At 36.1% G+C, this 22,295-nt stretch overlaps 1 protein-coding gene across 1 annotated transcript in view; it reads right to left on the bottom strand.

Moving 5' to 3' along the window:
- ATL1 (atlastin GTPase 1) overlaps window positions 1-22,295 on the bottom strand; it is a 74,731-nt gene that overhangs the window by 5,091 nt on the left and 47,345 nt on the right. The window contains exons 6-12 of the mRNA XM_028495846.2: window positions 21,634-21,684; window positions 19,432-19,488; window positions 8,011-8,103; window positions 6,775-6,913; window positions 3,031-3,158; window positions 1,598-1,654; window positions 724-795 (exon numbers count right to left, since the gene is read on the bottom strand). Of these exons, the coding sequence (XP_028351647.1) occupies window positions 724-795; window positions 1,598-1,654; window positions 3,031-3,158; window positions 6,775-6,913; window positions 8,011-8,103; window positions 19,432-19,488; window positions 21,634-21,684 (597 nt within the window). The remainder of the gene's footprint in view (window positions 1-723; window positions 796-1,597; window positions 1,655-3,030; window positions 3,159-6,774; window positions 6,914-8,010; window positions 8,104-19,431; window positions 19,489-21,633; window positions 21,685-22,295) is intronic.

Here is a 22,295-nt window from a genome sequence, read left to right as displayed (position 1 = left end):
ATTGGACTGTGGAATGTAGGGAGGTATAGTGGAGAGGGTAGCATATGTTATTTTAGCCACTAGATCTTATAAATAGTGGGAAAATTTGTACCCCTCCACCCCTGCAAAATGTGTGTGTTATAAAGAGATAATTCATTTAAAATACATTTAAATTGTGCATACATCATGTTCTCTTGATTTGTTTTTAAAATATTTTAGGAATACCATAAAAAGAAATGTGATACACATAGTTTGAGAAAGAATAAGTCAAAGCCACTTCTGCATGTGTATACAGTGTAACTTGGAAGAAAAAAGAATGAGCTTATGGAAGAAATACTGATTTTATTTGAAACATCATTTAAGGGACTTCCCTGGTGGCACAGTGGTTAAGAATCCGCTGCCAATGCAGGGGATGAGGGGACATGGGTTCGAGCCCTGGTCCGGGAAGATCCCACCTGCTGTGGAGCAACTAAGCCTGTGTGCCACAACTACTGAGCCTGTGCTCTAGAGCCCACGAGCCACAACTACTGAGCCTACGTGCCACAACTACTGAAGCCCGTGGGCCTAGAGCCCCTGCTCTGCAACAGGAGAAGCCACCGCAGTGAGAAACCCGCACACCAGAACGAAGAGCAGCCCCCGCTCGACGCAATTAGAGAAAGCCCACACACAGCAATGAAGACCCAATGCAGCCAAAAATCAATCAATCAATTAATTAAAACATTTAAAATACTATTTAATTCTTACCTCTTCCATTTTTTTATGGTATGTATCCTTGGCAGTTGCCACGGCTGCTAAATTGTTAGCTTCTGCTGTGGCCTTTGGACAAAGTACAAAATATGATGTAAAATGGAATTAATATTTTATTAAACTTCCACAGGCAGTTTTCATATATGAGCATTATGTGCAAGAAATAGGCAAGAACCCAAGGTCATCACATAATTTGAAAAGTGTTGAAATATTTCTACTACATCTTTTAAAATTAGTAAAATTAAAATTTCAAAATGCATAAAATATAGTTTACTCAATAAACCATAGTTCTAAAATGAATTTTCATTTAGAAGATTATTCCTCTTTATAAATATTTTTAAGCCTTTCACCAAATACGGGGGGGATCTATAAATCCAAACACATGGGAAATAATATATAATACATTTTATATATACTAATATATATAAAAATATGTCAACTTTAAGGATTACTGATAGAACAATGTATCACTGATAACAAAAAGAAACCATCAAGAACTTAAGAAATTTAAGAAATAAGTATGGAAAAAGTGAGTTTTTCCTTTTCTAAGTATAGAGGCCACTTGTTTAAAACCTGCTTTTCTACTTCTTGTTACATGTGTGAATCTAAACCAGTCTGAGTCTTCTCTAAACAAATTTAGTACAAAGACAATGCAGACTCTTGTATCTCAGCATAAGTGAGGCTGCTATATGTGTATGTGAAAATGTTTAGACGAACACACAAATGGGTAGTTACTAGAAAAATAATCTTCCAATAAGTCATTCCATCTACTATTTTTATTTGGTGATTTCCAACAGCCAGATTGGAGCATATCGTTAGCTTAGCTTTAGTGACAGTATGTTTTAGAATGTCAAGCCTGATGAATAAATACCTGTAACATGGATTTGGGATGTGGTAATTCTTCACCTTGATAGATCTTTATATAAGCCTAAAAAAAAAAGAGAGAGAGAAAAAGAAAAAAAAAAGACTCATGTTCAAGTAATAGCATTCAATATTTCTCTAAGCCTGTTAAATTGTATTCTAAGGTCTATGGTCTTGACGGTTCAACAAAATAAATAAGGTCTTGATAGTTTCAGGAACTGTCACCTCTTTCTCATACTTTAATTCCCTCTTTTTTTTTTTTCTTTGCGGTACGCGGGCCTCTCACTGTCGTGGCCTCTCCCATTGCAGAGCACAGGCTCCGGACGCGCAGGCTCAGTGGCCGTGGCTCAAGGGCCCAGCCGCTCCGCGGCATGTGGGATCTTCCCGCACCAGGGCACGAACCTGTGTCCCTTGCATCAGCAGGCAGACTCTCAACCACTGCGCCACCAGGGAAGCCCAATTCCCTCCTTCTTAATTCTTGTTCCCTTTTCCTGAAAGGTCCTCTTCACACATCTCCACTTGCCAATCCCACCCTTCTTAAAGGCTTAACTCGATACCACCTCCTTTAAAACTTTCTCAGATCCCTCTGCTAGGAGTAACATTTCTTTTTCAGTTACTCACAGGAATTTGTACCTGCTGCTGCCACAAGCTTTATGGAACAGATCTGTTCAAGGGCTGAGTCTCCTACTAAATTCTAAGCTCCTCCACCGTGTTTTATGCACAGCAAGAATTCAAATTTTGGATAAATAACATGTCATCTATTGCTGAGAGTGGTGAAGGTAAATAATCACACGGGAGATATACAACCACATTTTAAATGACAAAACATGGATTTTAAAAATTGATATTTTAGTCCTTGGAGCATCAATCCAAAAATTATATTGGTAACTGAAATCCACTATATATGTGTGTCGGTTACAAAAAAAAAAGTGCTGTATTTGGGGCTCCCTGAGGTAAATAGGTAAATGCAGATGAAAATAGTTCCACTTCAAATTGGCCCGTGGTGCAGAGAGCAGGAAGTGTGGAAGAATTTTCTCCAGTAGGAAGGCAAAGTATAGCCCGTTAGGGAAAATCTTCAGAATGAAGGTGAAATTCAGTATAGATCATGACTGAAAACTAAGTGGTATGAACCCTGGAAACACCTCCTCCCCCAAAAAGGGATAGACTTTTCCAACTCCTGGATACATTTATGTTTCAAAATATGTTTCCCTCAAGATGAAAGGCGATAGTAAAGTTACCTCAAGGAGTTTTCTCAAAAAAATAATTTCAGAAAGCAAGCTCCTCTTGGGAGTCTAATCTTTTTAAAAATCATTTCTGTATATTCCTCATGCCTTTGCCCCTATATTACAAAGTCTATAATTTTTTGTTGTTTAAAACAGGAACTGCATTCCCAAACATGTCAAATCTAAGTACTCACAAATTCTCTAGAAATGAGAGTGATACCTTGAAGTACTCCACCAGACCTCGGCAGGTGATTTTGTTCCCATTGATCTCTTTAATGTCTAGGCTCTCAGGACTAAGTAGCCAAGGAATGAGTATTTTCAAGTTTTTGATGAATTCTTCATCTATTTCTACAAGTAAAAGCAAATTCATTATTTTAAAAATCCTATCCAGTCCTCCATGCCATAAAATAAAACATCCTTTGATTTCCTCTGTTTCTTCCCCAGTGATAAAGCTATTACTTACTTTCCCATCATCTAAATTACTCCCAAAACCCACTTTTCTCAGGGTGAACGATACTCCTCGCCCAATCTCCTGCGACTGATCTTTCTTATCTTCACTCCAATTACTTATTTATCTTGTCTTCCACCTATAAAATAGCTTTCTTGATATTAAATGCTATACAAATGTTTTACACCCCATTCACATAACCAGTTCATGTATTCTGATGTCTTTAAGTCCTGTTCATGGTTCATGGTTTTATATATATAGGGTCATAAAGGGGGAAAGGGTGGATATTTACTGCTTTATAAGATGTATTCCCTCCAGAAAATGTATCCAAAAGTTGTTCTGTATTTAGTGTGCCCACCTTAGGACAAGTGTATAGAAGTGGGTAAGGTGTGGTAACTACAACTCAAGTTCAAAAAGATAGTGATGCTGCTGCTGCCTCTAGTAGTGAAACGCAGCAACACAAAATAACATTGAAAAAGGCAATGGAGGCCTCATAGCTCGTGGATCAGAGGTAGTCTGAGTTATTTGGTACAATTGCTTGCCCATAACCCATTTTATAGCATTAGGTTCAAACTTAACATTATAGATTTAGCAAAGTAATACGGAAAACAGATCTTCAGAGAAGTCTTTTGAACACAGCAATAATTTTTAAAATCATTATTTCAAAACATATAGAAAACTACATAAAAAGCAAGATATGTCCAGAGACTTGGTATCTAAGAAAATGCAGTAACTGCCTATAATTTTTTAAAATCTGAATTTCAGCAGAGTCGCTGAGTTTTCAGGCTTTGGGATTGGTGATTTCTGAGGTCTTAAGGATAAAGATTCAAACCTTATGATTGTGTTTGCATGTTCCCTGCTTGTTATTATGACCCCAACATACACTGAAATACTAGTTTACATAAGAATTTATGGTTCTCTTCTCTTGCTTACTGTTTTTATGACATGTATGAGCATGACACTGGAAATTCTTCCAACTTTTTTGCTTTATGTTTTGTACAGCTTTGAAATTTGTGTCCGTATTTCATGAGGACGTGGACAGGAGTTTATTCAAATTTATTTTTCTGTTTGCACTGTACCAATTTTTACTGATAATTGTGCTTTGTATTAGTATAGGTTTATTCAAATATATTTATTATTGTGGTTTGCTTTTAGTTCCCAATTTTCACTGAAATACTGGTATTTGTATTGTTACTATGTTCCTTTGTTATGTTTTGTTGCCTACTATGTATTTGTATTCACTGATGCTAACAGTTTTCTTTTTTGCTGTATGATTTTATGCTTTTTTTCAACATTAGTAGAATATTACTATATATCTAGAATATATGAATTCTTCCTGAATTTCTGTATAAAACAAAAAGATTTCTCCTTATAAAACCACTTTAAAATCACCTTCAAAACATGTACTCAAATTCTACTCCCCCCCAAAATTTCCTTATAAAATTGTTAATGGAATAAGATACAACCTGTGTATCTAATGCACCAGCAACTGTGTTAATTATCATCAAAGTAACCAGCGTAGCTCCATACATTTGGATTAAAAATGTGTTCTGAAGATAGCATTAGCCATAGTCTATTTCTACAAGTGTGTTGAAAGAGTATGTGAGAAACTATCATCAAAGAATTTTTGCACAATTGTTTATTCAAAGATATTTCTTCCCCAGAGGCAACCACTCAGATGCCAGCCCTCTGGAGAACAGCATGGCCAGCAGACAAGACATCCTGGATAGAAATAACACCACATTATAAGATTCAGGATGGAAAAATAATGTAGATAGCAGACTTTCAAAACTTCCCAAAGAAACACTGAGGCAAAGTAGAACATTTGGGCACACAGAAGGATTTAGCAGCAGCCCTATATAGCCTCAATTAAAATGGAAATTTGATGGGCAACTGAAGCTGCCTTTCATTTCTCTTTCTTTCGTTACTCGCAACGTATGGGTAACTGTAAACCAACTGTATGAATCAATATATGTTTAGACATGTGAGTAAAATTTGATGGAGAACAAATCTATTAAAAAGTACAATTTATATCTGCATGATTTGTCTTAAACTCTCTCCCTGAGTTCTTTCATTGCAAACTGTATCCATTAATTTAAGAACTGTAGCTGTGTACTACAGGAATGAAACAAGGCAAAGTCCTTTTTTGTCCCAGTAAAGGACTGTTGTTGAAGGCCTGCCCCTGCTCTGCCTGTTTATGGCTCTCAAACCCCCGAGAAGAAAGAAAGGCCTTGTGGGAGCCCTCTCTTTATGTAACTTATTCAAAACACATTGAAGCCATTAGGTAATTGCACAGTATCAAGAGGTCTGTGTGCTCACTAGTGGGTTGGAATTCATAAGTGACAGTGAAATTGTAGGATCCTGGAATCCATGCATTAATATGTGCCTACAGCTGTCTGTTCTGTTGTATAAAGAAGAGACAATTTAAAACATGTATAAAAACAATGCCGATGATCGAGAAATTGGGGGTTCTATTTATGATATTAGCTGCCATAGTGAAATATAAGGTATCTGAGAATAAACGCCATGGATACATGGGGAAAAAAATAGGTTTGCTTTTCAAACTTGCCAGTTCCATAAAACTGGACACAATGTTATGCTGTTCTTTTTAAAAGTAATTTCAAAGCCCTTTGAGAACAACTGTGCTTCAAAGCTTGTTATGTCACTGTCTCATCACCCCTGGCACAATGCAGAAAGGCCACAGTAAATTAAGCAAATGTCCGAACTCGGTGTACTCAGTGCTAGGCTTACAAGTAAAAAAGTCAGAAATGTCTTTGTACCACCTTGTATCAACTGCAAAGCAAATATCTAAAGACCTGGTGATTATTAGGCAAGATTAGCTTCTGCTTCTGCAGACCCCTGACCCCGCCCCCACCCCCCGGTTTTTTTTAACAATTTGAGTTGCTTTGGAATCTTTAAACATTAGTCATGCCTCTGTTTAAGAGATAATTACATGCTGTTAGTTTGAAAAACACTCTGGTGCTTTTGGTTTTTTAAGAACCTGGTCCTCATCCAGAAGAGGATTTCATTATTATTGAAGTTTTTAATGATTTATAATTAAATTCTTTAGCAGCAGTTTTAAAGAGCTTCACTTCAGTACTATGCAATATTTCTATCTCTAATTATATAACTTAACACAAACATTCCAATAACATAGGCATCTATTTTCCTTTTTCATGTCAATAAGGAAGATTAAAAAGGAAGCTATTAAGGAGCATTTCTCAATACAGAGGTGAGCAGGAACCTATGAGAAAGGGCGAGGGTTACTGCCTCCCAGGAGAATGCAGGATTTAGCCTATTTTCTCAGTGTACGTATTCAGTACCCATAGAATCCCATAGTTCACCAAGGAGGTACTCTAGCCTGAGCCCGGGATTCCCAATCCTCCTGAAAATTTCCAATCATCAGCCTCACATCAGTGGATAAACGAAACTAGCAGCCATAAACCCAACGGATAAAATGACATTTTTGTAATCAGACTAAGTGACATAAACAAATACATTAAAAGACAGACAAACCTTTCAGTTTTCCATCAAAGTTTGGATTGGTAGCTACTTTTAAGCCAGGATGAGGTAGCAGAAAACAGGAAATTTTGGTGAAACAGGAATGGATATGTTTTCGAACATTTTGTAGTTCTTCATGCTGGTTCCCCGAGACCTACAGTAAATTATTCTGAAGTTTAAACTACTTTCAACACATATTGAACTCCAAAAGAATTCTGTGGCATTTATATTTGCTGTGTCTGTCTGGTCACAATGATAAAAAAAATGACATGACAGGGCTGATACTAAATAAGGAAAAGTTTGGGGTGAATTTGCCACATGACCCTATCTAAGCTTAGCATACAAATGGCATTATTATTACAATTAACAAACGTCTACTCTTATGCTAACTTAGATGGGCCTTCCCATTTTTTAGTATAAATTAGTGAGGTTTTACTCTAGCTAGTTCCTACAAATTCAAATTTTAATTCAAAGTACTCACAAGAGACATGAGTAGATCATAAGATAGTCCTACCTTCTTTTCAGGAGGTACTCAAGACAGCCTCTTGTCACCTGGTAGGTATACATTTAAATTCTAGAAAGGCATCTGGATAGTTGGATGTTTACTTAAAAGCTAAACTGCCCCCTTTTTTCTCATGTATTTGCCATTTAACAGTACAAACTACCCTAAAAGTAACCATAACTTAAAAAGATAAGCTAGAGATCCTGATTATCGAGGAAGATTTTTTAATCTCCATTTTTTTTTTCTGATTACTCAGTAGGTATTTTGGGAGATATCTGTTCAGTGTAAATAATTCATTCAGTATTGAACTATCATGACACAGCAAGTGGAAAGCCTCCTAATATCACCTTCTGTGAACTACTAGCAAAATGTCCTAAGATTGACTTTGGGGATTTCAAAAATTAAATATTTCTGTTAAATTGACTTTAAACCTCTACTAAAACACGAATCCAGATATTTGTACTGTCAGTCTTGAACAGATTTAATTCTTCAAATTAAAAGTTTTATCTTTAGGAATAAATCATGGTTTTATAGATATTTACAAAAGAACTCTTTTTCTGTATCATAATTATGGATAATGTTTACAGTTGTAACTCTGACATTTTAAGTATCAATGTTAGTTTGTTCATAGAGATACTATGAAGGTCAAATGAGATTGTGGCTACTGAGTATCTATTCAGAAAATCATTCGACAAAAATAATTTAGGTTACGACTGGCGAAATTTCACGCATCTAAATAGTTAACAAACCTTGAGGCGTTTTTCCAAGAATTTGGAGCCACCATCAGCTCCATACGAAAATTCGTATGGGAAACTCCAGTCTCGAACAAGAAATATGAGACTCTAAGAAACAATAAGAAAAAAAGATTGATAAAGGAACTCTAAATTTCCTCTGTTTTTTATTGAAATAGATTAGATATTGTCATTTGAATAGTGTTCTTCTCCACATAATGGAATTAATAAGCAAACATAAAACCTAAGAAAGTTGTTTCTGAGCAGTCTCCCCGCTCTGAGATCATCCTCCCTGGTTCCACTGAATGTGAACAGAAAGCCGCTCCCAAACTGATTATTAAAGTTACATGGTGCCATTCAGCCAGTTTGGGGCATGTCTGTCAGTTTTCAGGAAGCTTTTTATGAAGATTCAAGTTTTATTTGAGGGAAGTTTTCTCCTTTCATCTGTCTAAATATGTTTCCTCTATTACATTTGTTCCACTCTCTTCTGTAGGGGCTCTCATTATGCATATCTGGTAGGCAGAGGGGTGAGAATCCAGGTTTTGCGGGGCCCTGAAGGTTATACAATCTGGTGGGGGGGGAGGGCTCAATAGGAAAAAGGTACAAAAATGGGCTTGAAAGTTAATATTTATTTAGAGTAAGATACCTTTGTAATCCTTTTTTCCCCCAGTTTTCAGCTGCAAATGCTTTGATCACTTCCTCATATGATAGTTTTGAAATATTTTCTGTTGGAAAGCTAATTCAGTCTTTCCTCTAACAAGGCCAAAACTTTTTATTATAAAAATGTTTTTATTATTAATAGTTTAGAAATATTTCAGCTTCACAATTTGTTATTTGTAATATCATATACATTTTTAGTTTCTTCATCTGTCAAATAGAAATAATAATGGAACACGCCTCACAGGAATACTAAATGAGATAATATATATAAGGCATTTCGAACAGCGCCTGGCACCTAATGCTATGTTAGCTATTAGATTTTGATTTCAATGGCCACATAATATTTTCGCACACGGATAGGCCATGGTTTATTTTGCCATTCTCCTAGATGTCTTCCAGTTTTTCTACTATTCTAAGAAATACATTGATAAACATTCTTGAAGCTGAATATTTGTTCACATCCAGAAGGATTTTATCAGGAACTGTTTCCCAAATTAGAGTAATCGTTAGAATCATTCGAGAGGCTTTTAAAAGTACAGAATTCTTGGGTCCCACCCCATACCTACTGAAACCAAAGTAAGAGTAGCTTTCATTTATTGAGTGCCTATTATAAGCCAACCACAATACCAGAATTATATACACGGTATTTCATGCACTCCTGCAACAGCCCCAAGAGAGGTTATAATTTATTATTCACCTTAAAAGAGATATATAAAGATCACCTCCACCCTCACCTGACATTAAATAATATGCCCAAAGCCACACAGCCAGAGTGGAAGAGTTGGCATTTAAACTGGGGACTTATTCAAAATCCCTGCTGCACTGCCGCAAAGTTAAGTATAAAATATATAGTTTACAATCTGAGGCATTAAAGCACTCTTTTATAAGTTAGATTAAGTTATACTTCAAATTTTAGTTTCTGAAAAAATGTAGGAAGTTGAGAAAAAGTAAGAATATTTAATGAAATTAGCTATCTTTAAATATTCTAAGAGTTTACATCTTTGGGTTTCTAATTGAAGCTTTTAGTCTTCCCCATTAAATTTTATTGATATCGCTTTTAAGCTAAACGTTCCTTTTCCATCCCTTTTTTCCCTTTACAGTTTATCTGTTGAAGAACCTAGGAATTCGACATGTAGAGATTCCCACAACCTGGACCTTGCTGACTGCATATTCACAGGGCAGTTCAACATGTCCTTTTGTGCTCTGGATTTCCTGCAAATTGGCAGCTGGATGCAAAGGCTTGATCTGACTCCGGTTTTATTTTTTTGGCAAGACTATAGGATGCAGAGTGTTCTTTTATTAGGAGGCACATAGTATATGATTATTTCTCCTTTGGTGAAGTTATGTCATCTTTGCTTAACTGAAGCTCATTCTTCAGTAGATTTCTCATTAAGGGCTCATGGAAACAACATTCTTTGTGTTCTTACATGCTGATAACAGTTTGTGCCCTTTATAAGTGAAAGTCAGTTTTGCTGGATATAAAATCCTTCGCTCACATTTTCTTACCTTAAACAGGGACACTTCTTAGTTTGCATTATGGATATTTCTTGTTTCACTACAGTGGAAGCCCGTCCCCCCACCTCTCTCTCTCTCTCTCCCCCCCCCCACCCCGTGTGTGTGTGTGTGTGTGTGTGTGTGTGTGTGTGTTCTGTGGATTCTTGTGGGGAGAGGAGAGGTTCTTGTGGAGGAGACTTTTAAAACACCTATATACACTATCTTTAAATAGTTCACTATCTTTAGATAGATGTCCATTCTTGTCAACATTTTGTCAAAATACGGTAATTTGTATTTAGAACACTTCTACCTGAAACATGCATTTTGAAAACAGAGGTTAGCTAAGAAGCAACTTTTGCAAAATAGAGGCTCATGAACCAGGATAAATGAAACCAACTATGTGGATTTGGCAATTTTCACATTTTTCTTGGGAGCGTTTAGTCTCATTTCTTGGTCTTTTTCACTGGGCATCTTCCCAAGTCAACATAATGAGGACCATGTGTAGAACAGGATCAAAGATGAAGTCTTATTTTTTTAATAAGCAATCTATATTCTATCTCCCTATAGTGTCAAATTCCAAGTTCCCTGCCTAATGGTCCCAATCCAGTGACATGCTGGTGTAAACTGGCTCTCCAGCAGCAGCAACATGCCTTGATTTGTAGCATTTGACAATTTCTGTTGTGCAAACATGCCTACCATGGCTGATGTCAAGCTACTAACAGTTTAATACTTGGCTTATATAATTCCTGAATATTTACTAGTTAGCTCTCAAAGTGGTATGAGCCAGCTACAGTACCACCACTGGCCCCATCCCCTCCCAAAATAATTTGTATGCTTTACATTTATCCTGTATGGAATGCTATGAATCTCAGTTCTTATTTCAAAAGCCATCCATTTTTCCACACTGCTGAATTTTGATTTGTTCATACATATAGGTAGAGATAAAAAATCAAGAATACAAATTACCCTAATTTGCTCAAGTAAGAATATCTGAAGTCATACTTTTTAAAATAAATTAAATCCAGTCAGTCAACTGGGGCAAATGATGGACCTACACCATGCGTATCCTACAAATGATCATATTTTTTAAATCATGAGAAACATCGTAACCTTTGTTTATTTCCCTTTGGAGACCATAGCCTTTAGGAAATTATTCAAAAGGAGTGCTATAGCACTACTACTAGTAGTAATGAAAGTGGAAAAAAAAACCCAAATGCTTAACAATTAATTGGGAATGGCTATACAGATTATGGCATATTAATATATTACATAGCTATTAATATTACAAAATTTGGAATATATCAATACATGTGTTGATTATGTCAGTATAAAAAAGCCTATATAAAACAATGTTATTTGAATTATAATGCTAAATTTATGTGCACCTCCATTATAAATACATGAAAATACTCCCAAACTCCCAGGAAAAAACTCTTGTAGAGCCATGTAGCCAGTAAATACCTGAACTGGTTGTAACCTGTTTAATCAATCAATTTCAGTTTTAATTTCAGTTTCGGGTAATAAGTAAATACTAGAACTTGTTTTAAACCCATCTAATTAAGTAACAACTCACTTCAATCAACAGCCCACTGAAAGCCAACCAGTGACAGCTTCATACTTTAAAACTCAACCAAGTAGCAGAAGACTCGCTCCAGAAAACTGACTGAGGCTGGTGTCAACCCATTTCTCACCTCTATAATCAACACGAAACATGCTTCTGTGTACGACAAAAAATCATTCAAAAACTGATGTCAACCCATTCTTGTTTCTTTAAACCATGAAAATCCAAAACAAACAAGCCCCTAAATCCTACATATAATCGTTAGTTTGTTCTGCTCAATGAGACTGTGCCTCACAAGCATACCTCTTTTACTTAACTCTCCAATAAATTCAGCTTTGGTTTTTGTATCAGATTTTGAGTGATGGTCTCATCCTCTGGCGATTCTGGAAGTCCCACTGAGACAGTTTTAAGTGCCCTCACTTGGCAGCTTTCCCTATGACCCTCAGACTAACTAACATGTGCATTCTCCCTGTCCTTTGTTCCCAAATTTCATTTGTCCTTCGAATTTACTTGCAGGTGAATTTATCTCAACAACGATCTGATCTGAGTTCTGATTTGTTTCACTGAGCTCTTGTTGCTAATTAATTTGTTATCCTAGGATTTTTGTTATAAAGACTCAGTGGGTCTTTATATGGGTCATTAGTTCTAAGTCTTGTTCTAAGTCTTTGTTTAACCTTTAGTTTGGGAAGTGTACTCATTTTATAAATAATTATACCTTATTTCTGTATAAGGTTATTAGAACTTTTGGTTTAGAGGTATACTATTTAGGAAATATTTTTGCCATTAATCTGTTTATGGTTTTGCTGCTTGCTTTACCTTCCTTTGTTTGAAAACTTGTACAAAGTCTTGTCTCATGTATTTTATCTTGAATTGTTTTTTGTCACTGAATGTACAAGGAAGTGCTCTATAAGGGACAGATAGAGGCAAAGGCCTAAAAAGTCCCCCGATTAATCAGGATGCCCCAAAGACTAATGGCTGGAGGTCGGTTAAACTAGCAACAAATTTATGCAAAAATAATTAGTTAAATTTTGCCTTGGGTCCTCTAACAAAGCTTTCAAAAGGACACTCTCGCTCTTGTCAATTTGAGAGTCTCTTTGTTTAGTCCATAATGCAGGATCAATGATTGTCAGATTATTGATTGTACAGCACTGTTCTAACCTCTCATTGCTTGAGGAACCAGATGCTTTTCATAAACACACAATCTGACCAACTTGTTTGTTACAGGCTTGTATATATCAAAGCTGCAATCTCCTCCTGGAAGAATTTCTGCTTCCTATTGGCATTGCATTATAATCCTAATATTTGCACTTACAATAATAAATGATCTTTTTAAAAATTTAGAATAACATTGTGTTGAGCTTTGGACATGTCAAAATAAATAATTAATACAGTTTAGAGGTGCTCTATAAAAATGAAGAGAATGGGCTTCCCTGGTGGCACAGTGATTGAGAGTCCGCCTGCCGATGAAGGGGACACGGGTTCGTGCCCTGCTCCGGGAGGATCCCACATGCCGTGGAGCGGCTGGGCCCGTGAGCCATGGCCGCTGAGCCTGCGCGTCCAGAGCCTGTGCTCCGCAACGGCCACAGCAGTGAGAGGCCCGCGTACCGAAAAAAAAAAAAAACCTGGCGAGGGGCTTCCCTGGTGGCACAGTGGTTAAGAATCTGCCTGCCAATGCAGGGGACACGGGCTCGAGCCCTGGTCCTGGAAGATCCCACATGCCGTGGAGCAACTAAGCCCGTGTGCCACAACTACTGAGTCTGCGCTCTAGAGCCTGTGAGCCACAACTATTGAGCCCACATGCCACAACTACTGAAGCCCACATGCCTAGAGCCCGTGCTCCGCAACAAGAGAAGCCACAGCAATGAGAAGCCCACGCACCTCAACAAAGAGTAGCCCCCGCTCGCCGCAACTAGAGAATGCCAGCGAGCAGCAACAAAGACACAACACAGCCAAAAATAAAAGTAAAATAAATAAAAAAAAAAAAAAAAAAAAAAAGAATGACCTGGCGAGTGCTGATTCCCTGGTCCCAACACAAAGATTTGATTCAATTCAACAGAACTGGGATACAGCTCAGAAATCTAACTAATAAGCTCACCAGGTAATTCCAATCTAGGTGCTTATAAAATCTTGCTCTGTGTCTATCACCAAGGCTGCAGATTTCATTAAAAGCCGTCTCTTCTGTGTTAGGACACAACCTAAATACTGACAGCAGTCTTACCAACCTATCTCAGGGCTCCATGCCTCAGAGAGGTCCAGGAATTATTGGATATATTCAAGGCTCTGGCTTAAAGGGACCAGGATTGAGGAATAGGGCCAGGATTGAGGAATATTTTGGCTAGTATTTAAACTTACTAGAGCTTAAATAGGCTTTTGTAGACTGGCTTATAAAGATACCCACCATACAGAAATACCACTGGGAAATGTACTGACATCTAAAAAATTGGTTCAAGTGAAGCTTGAAAATATACTTTAGTAAATTGGGGGATGTAGCCTGTATAATTAGAGGACATGAAATGGTAAAAGAGTAAACTCCTGGGCTGCTAGCCAAAAGGCACATTTAATGACATAAAGGCTTCTTAGAGTCCACTTTCCAGCATATTGGGGAATCCTTTTCAGCTCAGGCCCAACAGCAAACTTACTGTTATCACCACATTATAGAACAAGTGGAAACCCTCTCCACTACCTCAGCCCAGCAGAGTTGAGAGAACATGAATGACAAGCACACAAAGAGAAAGCTGCAATGGAAAATGAGCCTTTCCCAGGGTAAGAAATAACTAATGGCTGACCATTTAGCACAGAGCATTAGAGGAAGACAGTCTTGCTTGGTGTTGAAAAACAGTCTGTAAATGAAACAGTTCATTTAAAGTGCACTTCAAATAAGGTCTAACAATCTGAAAAACTCCTAATAAGGATTTTGTAATAAGTAATAAGGATTTCGACACAAGGATGTAATCATCTCACTGTAGAGCTATGTGGGGCCTTATGACCAAGGAAGAAAAATTCATAGACCCAAATAGAGACAAATCTCCTACCACACCTGATGAGATATTTTCACCAGGTCCTTAGAGCAAATTGGAAATTATTACCTAAAGTCCTTGTCAAATATGTATGGGTATTACATGTTTAAATTAATGGAAATGTATTCATTCTCAACCAAAGCTCTTGACGTCCTAAGGTAGAGAAGCTAAAGAACCTAGTTATTTTTAAAGAATAGTTATATTAATGAGGTAGCTCCTGCTGGATCATTATACTTAACATTCAAGTGCTCATAGTGTGCAAACCAAGTGAGAAAATAAGTAATGTCACTCAGAGAATGCTATATTATGTCTTAATTTGGATTATACTTCTGGAGTGTAGTTTACAGCTGGCTTTTATAGGCTTACAAGGAAGACTTATTACAGTTTGAGGAATTTTACAAATCAGGTTTGTAAACAAGCTATAGCATGTTGGTAGCTTGAAACTGGCCACAGTAAAAGTACTTACACCACAGAAATCAGCAAATGCTACAAATGAGACCCATCTCCCCTCCTTCCCTAGCCAGTTGTAAACATTAACCAGCACACCACTGGCTAAATTTAACACTTCAAAATTGCTTTTAAACTGAATTCACTTAGCTTTTAGTTCTCTTTTTAAAATATAGTTTTAAAATACAATTACAGATATTTTGTTTACTTGGTATAAATTGGCTTTTGGTTTAAGAATCCAATTAATCTGTTACTTCAGCTATTCATTTCACTGGCTAATTGCCCTCACTTTTGCTGCCTGAGACATATCTTGTTTATTATTTATAATTTCACTCTGTTTCAGAGTTAAGAATTCTTCTATTTAAAATTTGTTAAATTTAGTTTTAGTAAAAATTATTATTTTAAAAATATTATTGCCCCTCACTTCCTTTTCTCAGGCAGTATTTAAAATTTCTCCACAATTTTATCCAAATAAATAAAACTATCTTCTCAGATAGCTGAAGAGGGTAGAAAGTGATCTGCTAAAAAAACTGCTGAAATTAATTAAAATTTTATTTAAAAGTTATTTTATTTTGGAATTTTTTCTATGTCTTTTCTAATTTAAATGTGAATTATTTTGCTGATATCTTAAATGTTGTTCTGAGATTTGAGTATATTTGCATTTTATCTTTTAATTTCATGATGTGTAGTATTTTTGTCTTGAACTTGGTTGCTTTAATTTTAAATATTATTTTTAAAAATAAATTTATTTATTTATTTTTGGCTGTGTTGGGTCTTCGTTGCTGCACACGGGCTTTCTCAGTTGTGGCGAGTGGGGGCTACACTTTGTTGCAGTGCGCGGGCTTCTCGTTGCAGTGGCTTCTCTTGTTGTGGAGCACGGGCTCTAGAGCACAGGCTCAGTAGTTGTGGCACACGGGCTTAGTTGCTCCGCGGCATGTGAGATCCTCCCTGACCAGGGATTGAACCCGTGTCCCCTGCATTGGCAGGCGGATTCTTAACCACTGAGTCACCAGGGAAGTCCCTTAAATATTATTAAAGTAGCTTTGGAAGCTACTTTTGCTACTTAACGAGTTTCTCATTTCAATTTCAGATACTTAGATTTATAAGTCCAAACCTGTTCAGGAGTCACTGTTGACTCATTCAGTCAAGACTTTTTCTTTTCATTGACATTTGTAACGCCAACAGTTTACCAACAAGTAGTGATCTCTTAAAGTTTTTTCTGTTGTTTTCAGTTTGTTGTTTTTTGTTAGTTAGTTTAGTTTTGTTTTACCAAAGGCCTGTTTGCCTGCCTAGCTATCCATCTAACTGTCTATCAGCAGAGCACTGGTTTGTCTCTTTTGGTTTTAGTTTATCTAGCAAAGTATAAGAAGCAGTGACATCTGCTGGTAAGACTGAAAACTTCTTTCCAGAATTTACTATGGAGTTACCCAATCTATGTCAATGAGTCCTGAGGTAGCAAGTTCCGAAAAGAGAATAGTTAAAGCAAATAGCCTAATCACTATACAACACTTCAACTATCAACATGATGAATGATTTCTAAAAAAGACAACAGAGTCTAACGGGTATTGTAAACCACACAGAAGATTGTATGCAGGGACTTATTTCATTCTATATCAACTCCTCTCCCCACCTGCTTCGCCAGATCTTAGAGGAGAGATTCATAATCCTTCAGTCAAAGCACACCAACATCTCTCCATGCAAAGGTCCCTTTCTTGTTTTACTTTATCATATTTTTTCCCAGATTCCCACTCCCATTCCTCGACTGTCTGCTCTCAACCACACTTACTCTAACATATATTATTATTTTGTGTATGTAGAAGTTTTAAAATCACAGATAGTATCATGCTATAGAACTCAAACTTCTTCCCTACTTAATTCAGTAATAATTTTAACACTTTACTCATGCCACTCTATACTTTGGGTTCATTGCCTTTGGATGTTGCAAAATATTTCAGAGTATGCTTTTCACCCTATTTTATGTATCTGTTCTTCTAGTGATGGACACCTAAGTTGCCTACAGCTTCCTGCTACTAACTCTATCAGTGCTACAGTGAGCATCCTTATATATTTGCCCTGCTCCACAGAATGGTTGCTCCAATCCGCACTTTAACCAACAGGGCTTGAGTGTTCCCATTTACCCAAATCCTAGCTATCATTTCATATTTATCCCCATGTTCTACTTTTTGCCTATCTAATGAGTATAAAGTGGTATCTCATTGTTTTAATCTTTAACTGATTATCAATAAGATTTAACATCCCTTAGAAAATGTGTTAGCCATTCAGGTTTCCTTTCTGTTAATTATCTATACATCCATTGCCTAATTTTTTTTATTAAGTTCAGTTTATCATTTGTGAATGGCTTGGGATTTTTTTAAGACCTTGTTTTAGAGCAGTAAAACTGAGAGGAAGGTACAAAGATTTGCCATATATATACCACGTGCCCCGACACATGCATAGCCTCTCCCACTGTCAACATCACTCGCCAGAATGGAATATATTTTTTTAAGCAAGAATGAACCTACATTGACATCATAATCGCTCAAAGTCCATAGTTTATGTTAGGGTTCACTCTTAGTGTTGTACATTCTATGGGTTAGGACAAATGTATAATGACATATATCCATCATTATAATATCTTACAGGGTATTTTCGCTGCCCCCCAAATCCTCTGTGCTCTGCCTGTTCATTTCTCTGCCCCTCATGCTGCACCTTCGGCCCACCCTGAAACCACTAATATCTTTATTGTCTCTATGGTTTTGCCTCTTCCAGAATATCATATAGTTGGAATCATACAGTGTGTAGCCTTCTCAGATTGATTTCTTTTCTTTAGTAATGTGCATTTAAGATTTCTCCATGGCTTTTTGTGGCTGATAGCTCATTTCTTTTCTTTCGTGTTGAATAACATTCCATCGTCTGGATGTACCACAGTTTAAATATCCATTCACTTACTGAAGGACATCTCGGTTGCTTACAAGTTTTGGCAATTATGTATAAAGCTGCTACAAACATCTGTGTGCAGATTTTATGTGGACATAAGTTTTCAACTCCTTCGGGTAAATACCAAAAAGCACAATCATTGGATTGTATGGAAAGAGTAGGTTTAGTTTTTTAAGAAATTACCAAACTATCTTTGAAAGTGGCTGTACCATTTTGCATTCCCACCAGAAATTTATGAGCGTTCCTGTTGCTCTACATCCTCATTTGTGGAGCACATGGCGTTGTCAGTGCTCTGAAATTTGGCCATTCTAATAGGTGTGTAGTGGTTCCTTTGCCTATTTTTGATGGGCATTCCAGTCTTATTTGCAAAACTTCCTTGTACATTCTATATATTAATCCCTTGTTGACTTTTGACATTGTCATTATCTTCTACCAATCCAGTTACTTTGCTTATAGAGTCTCCTGATAAATAGAAATACTTTATTCTGATATAGTAATATCCATCAATTTTTTACTACATGCTTTTTTTAGTGGGGAGGGTCTTAGTGAATAACTGTTTCTTCACCCCAGTTCAGAAGGATATTCTCCAATATTTTATTCTATTAACTTTATAGTTTTAAATTTCATATTTAGTTCTTTAATACAATTGGAGCTCTCTTCTACATATGGTGTTCAGTAGAAATTCAACTTTTTCTTCAAAAAGTGAATTAGTTTTTCCAAACCCCAGATATTAATCCATCCATTTCCCACTGGTTAATGACATGACCTCTACTGCATACTAGGTTTCCATATATAGAGGGATATTTCTGAACTCTGTTTAGTTTCATCTGGTTTTCTCATATCTGTGCAGAATCACACCATTTTCATTGCTATGGTTTTCTAGTATGTATTCAATCCTCCAATTTGGATTTTCTTTTTTAAAACTGACAAATCAAAAGAGAACTTAATTTTTCCATATAAGTTATAGAAAAATGTGTTGAATTTCTCAAAAAATCCTGTTGTAGTTTTAATTGGAATTGCACTGAGTTTATTGATTAATCTGTGGAAAAATAAATTCTTTACAACATTAAATCATCCTGTCTGGAATCATATTATATCTCTCTGGTTTATATAAATTTTCCTTTATGATCTTTAATGAAACTTTGAAAATATCTTCTCCATAAAGGTCTTTATATTGGGGATTTTGGTAGTTAACTATCAAAGCTTTTTTTCTTTTTTGCTATTGTGAATGGAGAAAGAAACATGACCCTCTCAATTAATATACCTGGTTATAATCTTCAGGAAACTCTAATAAAAATTTATCATCATTTTATACCCACTCACCTGAAATGGCTTCAGGAATGTTTCCTCCATTGCCAGCCTGCCATACTCAGTGAAAAGCTACAAGGAAAATCACACACACACACACACACACACACACACACACAGAGAAAACTTCAGTATCTGCAAAGTTTTACTTCTTGGTTTTCTTCCACTAATTTTTTTTCTCTAGCTGTAACGTAATACTGTATTATTAAGATTAAAATAATCATTTTAAGTAACTAAGTATTAGACAAAGCAGAGCTACAGTAATTATATATTTTAAAATTAAGGACATAAAGTACATTTTAAAAATGAAGTTTCCGGGGCTTCCCTGGTGGCGCAGTGGTTGCGCGTCTGCCTGCCGATGCAGGTAGGACAATTTTTTTTGTGGGGAAGATGGGGGACAAAGAAACATGTTAAATGACCTTTCAAAGCAAAACTTTCATAGATTAGACCAGAGAGCTATAAACTAAGTAGGATAATTTACTGTTGTTGCCAGAGGAAATTTAATGTCCCAATGGTCTTGATCATTACAAAGACATACAGGCATTTGGTTTAAGAAGTGAAGAATCAAATACACCAACTTCTTTTATTTTTTTATTGCTCCCAATCGAGAGGTACCATATCATTTTGTGTTGCCAGAAATGTAATGTTTTGGAGAACATAGACTTGAGGGGGTGATTGTGATTGGGCCTCTGGTGAGAGTTCCGTCCAGACTGGCCAAGTTGATTTCCCCATATGTACACAGGAAATGCCGCTTTATCACACGGGAGTACCAAGCCACAGAGGCATCTCAGAGCTTGGGAAGGATGCCAACACAGAGAATTCCCCTCCTTTGCCCCTTTAGAATAGTCCCCAAAGTACCACACTGCCTCTCCTGTGAAAACTATGGGAATCTAGAAAGCAAATGGTAATAACTAGGCATCTGATTAGAGTGATTAAATGAAAGTCTAGAATATGTATAAAAGGCAGCAGGTCCAGGAATTAGAATCATTACTCATTCTCATTAGAATCATTTACTAACATAATTTGAAATCACAATCTTTTTTCAGGAAGGATGAGGTGTTGTCATTTGCAGGAAAATTTTTAAATGATCTCAAAAAAGATCACTTAATATCAAAATCCAAAATCAGTCCTTTTTTAAAAATTCTAAACTGGTATTGAACAGTGCCATGTCATTAACTTGGAAAGCAACTGGCTAGGTTATGACACATGACTAAAGAAGCAATTGCACTCATTCTAAGAAACATCTAACAATTATTTGGCATACTGCCTATTTGTCATAAATGGTCAGTGTGATGTACTAGAAACATATTTGGGAGTAATGCTAGATGTGAACTCCAAATGATATTTCCACTCTCACAGATCACCCTGCATTATCATCCTTTGTTATTTGTTAAACTGCACAGGGCTCTTATTGGCAAGATAAAATAACACATTGAAAGCAAAATTTTCTATAAAATATGCAGAGGAAAACTATCAGAGAAACAATAGGTTTTTCTACGTAGCCAAGAATAACATGAATTGAAAAAGAGTAGACAGAGATGTGAACTATCTTTAGGAAACATCTAATCTTCTACTTATTTGAGATTTAAATGCTGCTTGGAGAGTGTAAGAAGCACCGAGTCCAATCAGATGATCAAATTTCTATTCCCACTCTGCCACTAACTAGCCACATGAGTTTAGGCAAGTCATTTTTTTTTTCAGAAAAAAATTTCTCATCCATAAAATATTAAGGATAAATTAGGTGTCACTGAGATCTTTTTCAGATCTAAAATAGAATTCTATGAGTAATCATCAGGTAGTCCCCCATAGTTCTTAGCTATAAAGTGGTCCACAGGAAAAAAAATCTGGCATACAACTGATATCATACTAACAATTATTAAATCCCTGACCACAGGACTTCAACTTCACATTCTGGGTCACTTTTAAACCAAAGGCTCTTTCTCCACTCTAATTTGCCATATATTTTTCCATATACAGGGTTGACAACAAATAGCTTTATTGAAACAAAGGACTTTGAAAACTGAATTAGAAAGAATATAATCATACAGGGCTAGAACTAGAAACCTGGAAATGGGACAACCTCCATTTGGTTATGTTTTTAATTCTTTCTGACTGTTATGTTTTCCAAATACAAGAAGACCCCCCAAAATCCTAAAGTTCTGCTGTACATGCCCAAAAGATTACCAGATATACAAAAGAGACTGTAAATATTGTTACCTGAAGGTGCTGAAGATCATCCTCCTGCACATTTTGAGATAAGTTATATACCTTGATTAAGAAATAAAGTCAAAATGAGAAAATAATTAGCAGCATACTAAGCACTTATTTTGTTATTCTCTATTTTTTGAAATATCAATTTCACAAAATCAAACTCTCTCACATATATTTATAAGACCTTGAGAGAGGAGTAAAGAAAGCCTGAGAGACAATAAATAATGTACAATGATCATAAAATTTTTCCAGAAATACAGTAGCTACCTGATTTGGAGACAGAATATTAAAATTATTTTATGAACCCAATTCAACAATTAGTAATAAAATAATCATTCTTACAAGCATATGAAAATAATAATAATCTAGATCTTAATAACCCATATATAAAATTTTGTCTTGAAAAATTATGTTGGCTTCTTTACAATCAATTATTTAAGTCTATAGAAAGTTCCATCACATGAAAGTTAAGTACTGAATATCATGCTTACATCCTCAAACATATGCATTATTGCTTCACGAACAGATCACAGCATTAAGGTGAAATTCTTTTTTTTTCTGAGGAGGATAAATATCAGTAACTTCAAAGAAAAGTTAATGATGTTTATATATTTATGTACTGATACAAACAGTATACTTTGTATACTTATTTAAATAACAGACCACTT

This window comes from Physeter macrocephalus, chromosome 11 (genome assembly GCF_002837175.3).
Source record: "Physeter macrocephalus isolate SW-GA chromosome 11, ASM283717v5, whole genome shotgun sequence".
Taxonomy (NCBI): domain Eukaryota; kingdom Metazoa; phylum Chordata; class Mammalia; order Artiodactyla; family Physeteridae; genus Physeter; species Physeter macrocephalus.
The sequence above is the reverse complement of the archived record's forward strand: the minus strand, read 5'-3'. Positions and strand labels throughout refer to the sequence as shown.